The 12,458-nt window shown below is 37.8% G+C and overlaps 1 protein-coding gene across 1 annotated transcript in view; it reads right to left on the bottom strand.

Moving 5' to 3' along the window:
* The window catches only part of ptdss2 (phosphatidylserine synthase 2), a 70,721-nt gene that overhangs the window by 14,483 nt on the left and 43,780 nt on the right, over window positions 1-12,458 (bottom strand). Inside the window, exons 7-11 of the mRNA XM_052029550.1 lie at window positions 11,161-11,274; window positions 9,797-9,915; window positions 4,878-4,992; window positions 4,216-4,361; window positions 2,135-2,320 (exon numbers count right to left, since the gene is read on the bottom strand). Coding sequence (XP_051885510.1) covers window positions 2,135-2,320; window positions 4,216-4,361; window positions 4,878-4,992; window positions 9,797-9,915; window positions 11,161-11,274 — 680 coding nt within the window. The remainder of the gene's footprint in view (window positions 1-2,134; window positions 2,321-4,215; window positions 4,362-4,877; window positions 4,993-9,796; window positions 9,916-11,160; window positions 11,275-12,458) is intronic.

The raw sequence follows: 12,458 nt of genomic DNA, 5'->3' as shown, positions 1-12,458 counted from the left end.
AGTTACAGGGAAAGATTGAACAAGTTAGGATTTTATTCCTTGGAGCGTACAAGAATGAGGGGAGATTTGATAGAGGTTTACAAAATTATGAGCGGTGCAGACAGAGTAAATGCGAGTAGGCTCTTTCAACCTAGATTAGGAAAGATAAGTACAAGAGGACATGCCTTTAGGGTGAAAGGGGAAAGGTTTAGGGGGAACTTCTTCACTCAGAGTGGTGGGAGTGTGGAACGAGCTGCCATCTGATATGGTAAATGTGGGCTCACTCTTCGGTTTTAAGAATAAATTGGGTAGATACATAGATGGGAGAGTTCTGGAGGGTTATGGACTGGGTGCAGGTCAATGGGACTAGCGGAATAAAGTTTCGGCACAGACTAGAAGGGCCGAATGGCCTGTTTTCTGTGCCGTAGTGTTCTATGGTTCTAAGTTCTCTCTTCTTAAATATGCCCCTCTAAAAACAAATTCCTGTGCACAGCTTTGCACTTTATAAATGGGAGATGAAATTTCAAGAAGGCATTGCACTTGCGCATATCAAATTCTTAAAATGTTAACACAACATAAATGTTGTGCACTTTGACTGAATTTGCCTTGGCTCACTGGAATATATTGGCAATTGCTGGAATATCATATGAAGAAACCAAATTCCAATGCATATTCTTTGCTGGTTTACTTCCTAAAGACAGCGTTCTTGCTTACCAACACACCTACAACAATAAGGGTAGCCAAAGCAGTTATATTATTCACATCCTTTCATGGCATCCAAAGTATTCAAATATTTATCAGTTTTAAAAGAGACCTACCCAGTCAACAGTGACTAAGCTCATGGATGATGTTTATCACTGAAAAATAATCTCAAGTGAGGCTGCGGTCAGAGGGTAGTAGGGAAAACATAGAATAGCACGGCACAGGAACAGGCCCTTTAGCCCACAATGTCTGCGCCGAACACGATGCCGAATTAAACTCATTCTCTTCTGCCTGTACGTGGCCCATGTACCCCCATTCCCTACATATTCATGTGCCTATTTAAAAGTATTCATGTATCTATTTAACAGCCTCTAAAACACCACTATTGTATCTGCTTCCAGCACTCCACCCGGCAACCCATTCCAGGCATTGACCACTCTGTGCAAAATCAAAATCTGCCCCACACATCTCTTTTAAATTTCCCCCCCCTCTCCTTAAATGCATGCCCTCTAGTACTTGACATTTCTACCCTGGGAAAAAGATTCTCACTGTCTACCCTATCTATGCCTCTCATAATCTTGCAATCTTCTATCAGGTCTCCCCTCAGCCTCCAACACTCCAGAGAAAACAACACAAGTTTGTCCAACCGCTCCTTATAGCGTATAACCTCTAATCCAGGCAACAGCCTGATAAACCTTTTCTGCACCCTTTCCAAAGCCTCCACATCCTTCCTGTAGTGGGGCGACCAGGAATGCGCACACACTATACTCCAACTGCAGTTTAACCAAAGTTTTTAAAAAAAGTATGTGAAAATTCTGTTTGGAAAACAGACTTGCCCCCGGCTTATCACAAAATACTTCTCAATTTCACAATTTAATTGAAACATGAGATTTAAAGACCAAGTAAGAGTTCCTGCAAGTCCAAGTAGTAATCTGTGCACACTAATATTTCAGTTTGATTTTCTAATCATTTGCTCACAATGTAGCAATTGGGTACTGCTTACAACATTTTGGCTTTTTACTTCAGATTTCCAGCATCTGTAATTCTTCTGATTTTCATTGTGCAATGGAAGTTAGGAATACGTACAACTTGAATATTCCCTTCAAACACATAATGAGAATATTCTGACATCCCTAATAAATATGAAACGTCACTGGGACGAATACTGCACACAGTAGAATCCTTTCATAAACCTGACAGATCTAACCACATCAGTAAAGAATGCAGAAAAAAGGGCAATTACTGGCCTGACTGAGAACAATGCCTGAAATTTGAGGCCATTGGCACAACATTCATATTCGTGAGAAAGCTTTGGTAAAACTATAAGTACACACTTAAGCATTTCTTTAAGTACATAAGATGTTTAATTAAACCTCTAATGAACAAGAAAATAATTTGTATATTACATAATAAATTATGCATAGATTCACTTTATATTTTGTATAAAACCTACCGTATAAAGAAACGCCATATTGTCCAAGACAGGACCAGTATAAAACCAAGGATCCAGCACTGGGTAACATAGAAAGGAATCGGAAGTGTGAGTGTATATGGGTCGTATTTCAGCACAATTAGGAATTCTGTCACTGTGATCGCAGCTACCAACCAAGCTTGCTGACCAAGCTTTTTATGGAAATGCCTGCAGAAAGGTGATTAAAGCACTATTACTCAAAATTCACCAAGGTGAAAATTAGACAGTTTTACATTTTGATCTGTTTAACAAACTGAAAATAATATCATCTAACCTTCACACTTGCCAAATTTATTCCATTCAGGATTATTTCAAGGATGCCCACTTGATAAATACTTTCTGCATAAAATGCATCCAAATCTTTATGCCCCAGCATTGGAAGTATTTACAATGAGACCATCTTGGGCTCCTCGATCTCCTGAACAAACTTTTCTACCCCCACATTCCACCCTCCCGGCCCCCCCCCCATCCCTTACAACAATGACTCTGTCAACCTTTGTTTGCTAACTGATGCCTCGGCATCTCCAAGTCATTAACCATTTTAAAAAAATCTGTTTGCCCAATTTATCTTTCAGAGAGAATAATTTCACATTTTTCCACAAGATACAACTATTTTCTATAAATACAAAAAATACTCAGCAGATCAGGCAGAATCCATGGACACAGGAAGAGGACATGCTTCAGACTGTTGACTATTCAGACTTGCTATCTACTTGCAACATTTTCTGTTTTTACTTCAGATCTCCGGCCTCTGCCCGATTTTGATTCTGGATTCCTTCTCAAATTTGTGTCAACTTTGCCCAATCATATAACTTCCGTGTATCCTTGACCATCTAACAATGGATTCTAACAATTCTTGACAATAATGTCAGGCTAACTTATCTCCAGTTTCTCACTTAAATGCTCTTTTCTTGACTAACAGTGTTAGATTCCACTTGCCAATCCATAAAGACCATTCCAAGATCTCAGGAGTTCAAGCAAGATAAACCCAATGCTGTAAGCCTTGTGTAGCCAACTTTTAAAACCCTCGGAAATGGACCCCTTATGTTCAAGGGATTTTTCAGCTCTTACGTGTTTAAAATTCAATTCAGAGCACAAGATCTCAACTAATTTTGATCCATTTTTTTTTACAAGGTTGGGAGAGCAAGAAACAAAAGTGCAAGAACAGAATGCCATAGTGTAGTGAACACTGACTGTTCACAAGCCTGGAACATTTTTAATAAAATTTACAGAAGAGGCAAATTTAAATTTTCACTGCCCTTTGGAAACTGGTTCTTACCAGTGGACAAATAAACACATGTATATGCCTGTCCTACCATCAAGGAAGTTTAATTACTTAAAAAGCACAATGTGGCAACCATCAATACTTAAATTTCTGGCTTCAGAGAATCGGGTTCAGTGAAACTACAAAGTAAAAGGGGGAAAAATTACTACAGCAAAGATTAACACTTCAGTGGAAATTTAGTTCTACACCTTGAAAAGGTTCCCAAAATGGCGGTGTCTAAACTGACTAAAGCAATTCTGATATACAGATAATACTTTATAGTAGGAACATGGATTTTAATTTTGGTTCAACAATATTTCCTTATTTGAGAGGAATCAATGAAATAAATTTGGGCGGTTTCACTAGAGTTTTCAATGGACACCACTGCAACAGTAGGCAAGGTGGAAATGTCCCATTAGTGCCTAATTTGAACATGATGTGGTCATTAAGTATGAGAAGGCACTTCTTGTCCCCTTTATGAAAAAATATAATGGGAAAAGGCACAATTTAAATGCCAGGTGCAGGTAATCAGAAATCTACATCTTACGTACAAATTGGTACATTGATAGTGAAGAGAGAGAGAAAAAAACATCTACTGAATAGATGGATGCACAGTGTATGCTTTAGAGATAAAAATCCACTTGAAATCAATGTCACTACAATGAGTAAACAGTGGCAATATATTTACACAGATCAGATTTCCACAGATCAGATAGAGTTTACAGTCTCAGGCTGACAATTGTTTCAATGAACATGATATAATTGTTAAACACATCTTTCTCTTCCAACAAATACTTACAGGTCATCCATGAAGTCATAAATCTCACGCATTGCTACACCACCTACATGCACAAAGAAAACTAGACGTAGCAAGACGAGGTAATGTTCGGGAGGCATCCAGAGGACAAACTTCAAGTAAAATGTATTTAACTCCGCAAGCAGGAACTGCAAAGCATGGAAAAGGGTTGCTAGTTTCTTAGGAGTACAATTGAAATAATGAGTTTCAAATGTAAATAGTTAATGGCACTTTCTCTGACAAACAATGAAACATGAAATTTTTCTTTGTTTTCTGGAAATACAAATGCTACAATTAATACATTTTGTTACTGTCAATCTACAAGGCTAACGGTTCTGTACTTGGACTCAAACTCAAACATAAAAATTTTTATACCTTTATTATGAAGCTACTGTCTGTCTAAGTAACTTTAGTTGGTGGTTTTTGAACCAGTCTCCACATCAGTAGTCCGGGCCTTGCAAATACTCCAGTTACCAAATCACTATACTACCATATTTACAAGTACTATTTAACAATTCCTGAAACTTGCAGATGAATAACGTTAATTTATGCCCATTTTCAACCCCCCAAACAGTAAGTAGCTCAAAAAATTTTGAAACATTGATAAGCAAAAGTTTAGATGGATACTCACATCCAAATGCCACACAATAATCAGACTTCCTTACCATGAAAATAATTCCACAAACTGCCAGCCACCTGCGAAGATTTGAGGCTGGTTTCCATTCAAACTTCACCCAGCTGTATGGTGTAAATTGGAAAGCAATGCGCTTGATTTTCCCTCTGAAGGAGAAGCAAAACATCCAGTAAAAATCAGAAATGGCCATCACTGAATACCTGCTTTACACCAGAGACAATTACACTTACGTATTTCAACGTCAACATTACTTGTTACTGAGGCGCCTACATGAAAGGTTCTAAGATAGAAGAACAGAAAAGCCATTTTGCTTAGTGGCTTTGTGGGCACAATTTTATGTAATCTTCCATTTACTTTGATGGAAGCCATTGACAGCAGAAATGCAACACTTCCACTGTCAGCGATAATGTGAATCAATAATTACTTGGGCCCCACAAAACTGACATCAATTGGAAAAGACCATGCAGCTAAATTGCCGGAAGAGTGCTACTCAACAACACAAGAAACTCTATAATATCCAGGACTAGCAACCTGCCCGATAATCCCACAAATAAAACAAAAAATTCTACCCATTTAGAAATGAAAATCTCAGGTCTCTAATTGTGATAAGACAATGCTTCCTGCAGGACTGCATTTTCAATGTAATGCTACCGCAGCACATACAATATATTACAGCAAACAATGATATGCGATATTCCATCCTGGAACTTGAACCCACTTCCATAAAGATTAATGCAAGGAATAGCTCCTACTGATTCTAAACCTGCAGTGGTGCACAATTATTGCTCTATCTATTACTTCTGAGTACTTCAAATGTTATGTGGACCATCACATGTACTTACATGTGTAATGATAATTGGATTGCAACTTTCTGCTAATAAGCTTTGTTTCATACTCTCATGCAACTTTGAGCCCAGCACCTATCTATATGTGCTCAAAATTAAGGATGTTGGTCACGTTTCAGATATTCAGCTGCAGCATTGGGCACCTTTGGACAGGAATGATACAGCCTGAAACAGAACTCTCATTTACTCATAAAACAATGCCAGTTGAAGGAGGGCAGAACTCAGTCAATCACAGGTAAACAACTTCTCTACCAATGTATTGGTGACAGGAAGCCCTCTGCTGCATTCCTACAATGAACTGTTTGGACATGCCACAAACTGTTATAGGAAGCAAGATTTTTAGACTCTTCAACACAGTTTAAAGATGCAAATTTAAGATACTCCCTTGAGCCATAATACTACAAATGGGGCTCTTACCAACACACCCACTGCTTATTATATTTTCAAGATATTGAACAGGCTCCAGTGAACTTTCAGATGAGGCGAGCAACAAAAAAGTGCTGCACAATTTTTAAGAAAACGGCATACAGAGGCCTTCATGATGAAACCAACACATCACTTCCAAAGCCACTTAAATCTTGATTTGCCCTTCTTTCCAGAGAGAATCAATCATACTGCACTGACTCAACAAAACAGAACTATGAAATCCTAAAGCTTCCATCTCTAAGTCCAAGAGAAATCAGATCAAAAAACTCAAAATGGACTGTGATGGCTCGTCATAACCTCCATTTCATTAAAACCTTGTTTGCAGGATTTAGAAATCCCAGGCAAAAACAACATTCACTGTCTATTCCTAACTGCCCCGAGGAGATGGTGATGAATAGCTGCATTCCTTCTGATGCAGGTACTCCAGAGTGTTGGGCAGGGACTTCCAAAATTTAGATCCAGCAGCAAAGAAATGGCAGTAGATTTCCAAAGAAGGACAGTGTGCAGCTTGGAGGGGAACCTCTAGGTGGTGACAATCTTATGTGCCTGTTGTCCTTATCTTATTTCAATAGAGGCTAAAAAGGCACATGCAAGTTCCTCAAAAGGAGAAGCACATCAGTAAACAGCATTTAATTTAGACATATGCATTACCAATGCATGCTGGTAAGGGCAACACAAAAACATGCGTCATTTGCATAGAAAGTTAAGAAGATGAACTTGGTCATAAGATGATTTGTTTAACCAGTCACTAAGATTCAATACCAATACAGATAAATTGCAGTCAAAGCTAACAAAGCATTGAATCATATTAAAAGTCAGAATAAGTTAAAGGATACCATTACGACAACATAAAAGTCAGCGATGAGTCCACATCCAGAGTGCTTTGACAATGTTGGTCCCTTGACATGGTGAGCGATTGTGGCATTGTAAGTTTGAACAATTAAATTTTTAAACATGGAATTAATTTATGGGATGTGGGCATTGCTGATAAGGCCAGTATTTATTATCCATCCTTAACTGGCCTTGATGTGATGATAGCAAGGGTGAGCCACTTGAACCACTGCAGTTCTTTCAGGTAATATGATCCAGATACAATTTTTGTGTGCAATGGTGAACCATGATTAAAGATTTAATGGGAATATATACAGAGCCTTGGAGTGAACATACATATATTACTTTTAATCATAGATAAATATACTACCAATTAGAAAGTTTGTTTTTATTGGCTCATTCTTCCTATTTTCCTGACTTCTATTTCTTCAAAACCTGTATCAGATCATGATTCAAAAGCTCCAGATTAGATGTACATAAAAGGAAATATTAATGTTTTTATTTAGAATTATTTGTACTCCACCTATGGAGTACTATGGCTTTTGGTTTCACCTCTGCAATAAAATCTGCTACCACATTACAGGTTCTATAAGGTCACCAACTTGTTCAATCAAATCCAGGTATTTCATGTGTTCCCTTCCTTGTAAGTGAATTCAACACCAATTTCAAAAATATAACTGCATGCTTAAGAGCACAGATCTGCATTCAACTTTACACTGAACAATGACCTTTCCCTCATAAAACAGAACTTACACTTACAGAATAGTTTTAATGTAGCAAAGGTTCCAGGCAATTCACTGAAGTGTAATAAAAAAAATCTTAAACTACGTTTAAGTTATTAGGGCATGTGATCAAAAGTTTGGCTAAGGAGGTAGGTTTCAAGTACAATTTTATAGGAGATAATTTTCCAACTCACTTTGCATTTTCCATTTGCTACTAACCAATTAAATATACTTTGTCAAAAAAAAGAGAAGAAACTGCAGATGTTGGAATCTGGATCAACAAACAATCTGCTGGAGGAACTTGGCAGGTTGAGAAGCATCTGTGGGAGGTGAGGAATTGTCAATGTTTTGGGTCAAAACCCTGCATCAGGACTGTGGAGGGGAAGGGGAGTGATGAGACAGGTGCCTGAGGAGGGGTGTAAGATGTGCACTTGTGCACTAAAAACATTCAGTGGAGTTAAAATTTCATGTACGGTCTTCTGGATAAATGAAACAATTCTTCTGTGATGGACTGTAATGAAGTAGGTCCTTGATACAGTTAGATGATGAAATAGAATTTTACACTCAATAATAGTTGCATAATTTTTATAGGCACAATTTTCAATTTGTGTTCTACAATGATAATAGTACTGTTTAATTAAGCCAAATTCTTCACAATTCCACATTTCCTCTACCCAACTTCTAATTTAGATTAAGAATACATTTTAATTGTTTATCATTGTGCTTAGAAAAACATAAAAAGCTCATTGCTATGGTACCCCTTACTTTCCCAACAATAAATTTTGGGAGATCTTACACATTGCTTTTTTTTAAAATTCACTTTCATTTCCTAGTGTGTGAAAAGCATAATGCATAACGCTGCCCTTTTCTTTAATAGTTGTACTCATTATATTATTTCATGGACTAATTATTAGCAGGATCAGTGGATTTTCTACAGTCGTGATCTTCAGATAACATTGACTTTCCATTGGATTTTGTGCATTTTGGAGCCTACAATTTTAAGTTGGCAATTTTTATTTAAAAAGCTAAAAACATCACAATATCTATTTATAAGATATCTTTATTAGTCACGTGTACATTGAAACACACAGTAAAATGTATCTTTCGCGTAGAGTGTTCTGGGCACAACCTGCAAGTGTCACCACAACTTCCTAACCTGTACGTCTTTGGAATGTGGGAGGAAACCGGAGCACCCAGAGGAAACCCACGCAGACATGGGGAGAACGTACAAACTCCTTGCAGACAGCGGCTAGAATTGAACCTGGGTCACTGGCGCTGTAATAGCGTTACATTAACCGCTACACTACTCTGCCTGCAATATTTCCAAACCAAGACAATTCCACAGAAAAGTTAAATTAAGGTCAATCAATGAATTCACATCAAAAAGCACCATCCTGAAAAACAAACACAGGGAAGCAGTATCGCAAGGATAAATAAACCTGCACAAATGAAATATGTAGGCATGCCCCAGAGACCTCCTTCAAAAAAAAATTTTTTTTAAAGAAGGGCTGTACTTTAGGAATGTATTTTTACACCTTTAATTCTGGTGAGAAACATTGCAAGTGGGGTTTTCAGAAAGCAACTAAAACATTCTACTTTGTATGTAACAATCAGCGGGAGAAAGCACCATTGGCTTCACATCTACTTTCTCAGATAAAATCAAACCCAGCAAAAACTAATCCTTCTGTAAATTGCTGACAGGCACGAAGCTGAAATGTTGATTGCAAACTTAGAATGTTAATGGTTGGCATACAGTCAGATTCCAGCATTTACCTTGTTGAAAGCAGCAGCGTTCAGCAGATGGAAAATTCCCAACTCAGAATTCACAAGGCTGTCAGTTCCTCATACAATTTGGACCCCAGCCAAAGAACAGGAAACATTAGCAACAATGGCTTCACTTCTGCAGAATAAAGACATCTACACTGGAATGTGACCATTAGCTACCCATCAATATAGATAATTTTACACTGCAGGGATACAGCTAAAATTCTGAATTTCCCCACAAAAATTCCTCCTTCCTAACTGTGCTTGTGACTAATTAGCAAGTGAGTGTTGGACAATGGGAAGTGTTGGGCAATTGCACAGAATGATCCACCCGCTGTGTCTTCACAACCAAACTGACTTACTTGTAGCTGTGAATATTCCAGAGTCCTTGCCAGTGGTAAGGCTTCATTGAAAGCCACTCCAGTGTCTTCATTGCACAATAGATTCCAAATCCATTGCATAGAAACACATCCATTATCCACTGTAAACAAAGGGAAAATTTTACAAACCTTTCACAAGACAAGGCAGGCATATCTTGTTTTGGGTGGACAGAATGGAAGTTTGCAAATGCATACATAGGCAGAGTAATTTAACTCAAGCGTGACTATAACAAGTTTCAGATCATCAAAATAATTTGCAAATATGATTATACAAAGGTCATGTGGCTTGAGTAGGACAAAAAATAGACTTCCTCACACTAGTCATTTTCCTCAGCATAACCCTACTGTTTGACTTCCTCATTTATACACATGGCAATATGCTCAATGTCACTTACTCAATTGGTGCCCAGACATTTATGGTCTCCATTATCAACAGGGCTGCCACTGCCATTCTCACTGTTTCCCTTGCCCATTTCCTGCATTACAAGAGTAAATACACTTATTTCAATGAAATAAAACACAAGCTCAAGAAGCAGCTGGTGATCAAGACGACCAGATATTTACTTTTAAATCTGATTGGATCACCTCATTAACATAAGATGCTTCTCATTATCTAAAACTACTTACTATTCTTGGATTGCCCTGCCTGGAAGAAACTACAGCATTTCAAAACTTTTTTTTTCTGAACCACAGACTTCCTCCACAAACATTATAGGAATTTAACAGAGCAATAGGCCATACAACCCTCAATAAGATAATGGCTATTCTCCATCCTGCATCCAATAACCAAAGTCTCTTTCAAACATCAAAAATCTGTCCCAGCCCTGAAAATTCTCAAAATTAGGTCTCAAAAAAGGTAAAGAATGTTTTGCAGCTGTTATCGTCTATCGATGGCTGATTCAACTTCTTCACTACCATACAATTATTTGAGTCCTCATTTATCTTAATTTCTGCAGTTTCTCCACCATTCTACCCTCCTCACCTAGGAATCTACCACCTGTACACATCATTACCCTCCTCCAGCAGTTCTCCATTTCCCCCTTTCATCATCTTACTCAGCATCTATTTTTCACTTCCATCCTAACAAAAGGTGTTGAGATGTTTTCCTGCCTGCAAGCATTGTTGTAGAAATAAAATTTCTTAACCGTGTGCATCACAAACCATATTGAGTTTGCCTTCAGGAGAAAATTTGCTGAAAATTTCTTCACAGTTAAACTATACAAACCATGGGGTCTACCCATGGAATTAAAGACACTTCTGTATCAATAAATAATTATAATGTTGCTAAGTTTACTTCAGGTTGTACTACAGGATGGAACATGGCTGTATTTTCCCCAGATACATACATGGTCCCACCAGCATTCACTGAAGTTAGGCAGCTGATGCTCCAGACTGTACTCCAGAAACTCAAACATCACACTGATTATCATACACATCCACCAGTCACGAATCATTAGTGTCTAGGCAGAAGAGGAAAAAAAATTAAGTACTAAAAGGACTAATTTAAAAAAAACTGACTGAACAATGAGTTATATTTGTAAGGAGTCATTTCTCCATTACTTTCAGAGAATTAAGACAAATTTTCTCTATAGCCTGAAGAATGAGGATGTGATGAGAAATTGGAAGACCGTCCAATGAATGTGTTTGTTATGGATTTAGGATACCAAAACTTTATGGAATGTGTACAATTACTTTACAGGATTTGGCATTCACATCTCAGATGTTTCGTTGAAAGGATACGTTAGCTTTGGAAGGAGTGCCACGCAGATTTACCAGAGTTCCAAGGATTAGATTATCCAGAGAGATTATGTGAACTGAGCTAGTATATTTTGAAAAGGGACTGGTGGGCACAAGAAGTGAAACTTGTTCCCGTTGATTTGGGAGTGGAGTTGAGTTGAGTTGAGTGGATGGGCAGGTGAAGAAACAGGGAAAGAACCAGAAAATTAAAGCCAGGCTATTCAGCACAGAAGTTAAGAAACACTTTTCACAGGGAGCATGGTAAAAATCTGGAACTGTTCTACAAGTTGTATTTGATACTGAACTTATTAACTTTAAACCAAAGTCCATTTTATATATATATTTTTAGGTAAAGGTATAATGGATAAGGAACACAGCTAGCTAGAAGAATTGGGTCACACATCTCACTGGATGGTAAAAGGTGGCTCAAGGGGCACAATGGCCTATTCAGGATCCAAGTTGCAAACTGGAATGCACTGGTGAAATGATGGCAAAGGCAGTCTGAATTATAACTTTTAAAGAAGAAATCGATAAGTAATTCAAGAGGAGAAGTTTGCAAGGTTTTGGAGCTGGGCAGAGTCAACTGAAGAGCCACTTCAAGGACTCAGCACAAACACAATGGCCAAATGAATTCACTTCCATGCTTTTTAAATCTATGAAGTGTATAATGGGCAGAGTTATCAAATACAGCTCTGAATTGATGGCTGTAATGCATGAAATATTGAAGTACCATATTGCATACAAAATTAGAAATGCTAAACATACCCTATTCATGAATTAATGATGTATTTGGTCTGTACCATGTTTGGATAGATTTGTTTGTATTTATCTGCACTTTACATATGTCCTCACTAGTTCACCGCATCCTGATAGCAAATGTGCTCCAAAAAAAATTATAATCAAGATG

Source organism: Pristis pectinata, chromosome 14 (genome assembly GCF_009764475.1).
Source record: "Pristis pectinata isolate sPriPec2 chromosome 14, sPriPec2.1.pri, whole genome shotgun sequence".
NCBI lineage: Eukaryota > Metazoa > Chordata > Chondrichthyes > Rhinopristiformes > Pristidae > Pristis > Pristis pectinata.
The sequence above is the reverse complement of the archived record's forward strand: the minus strand, read 5'-3'. Positions and strand labels throughout refer to the sequence as shown.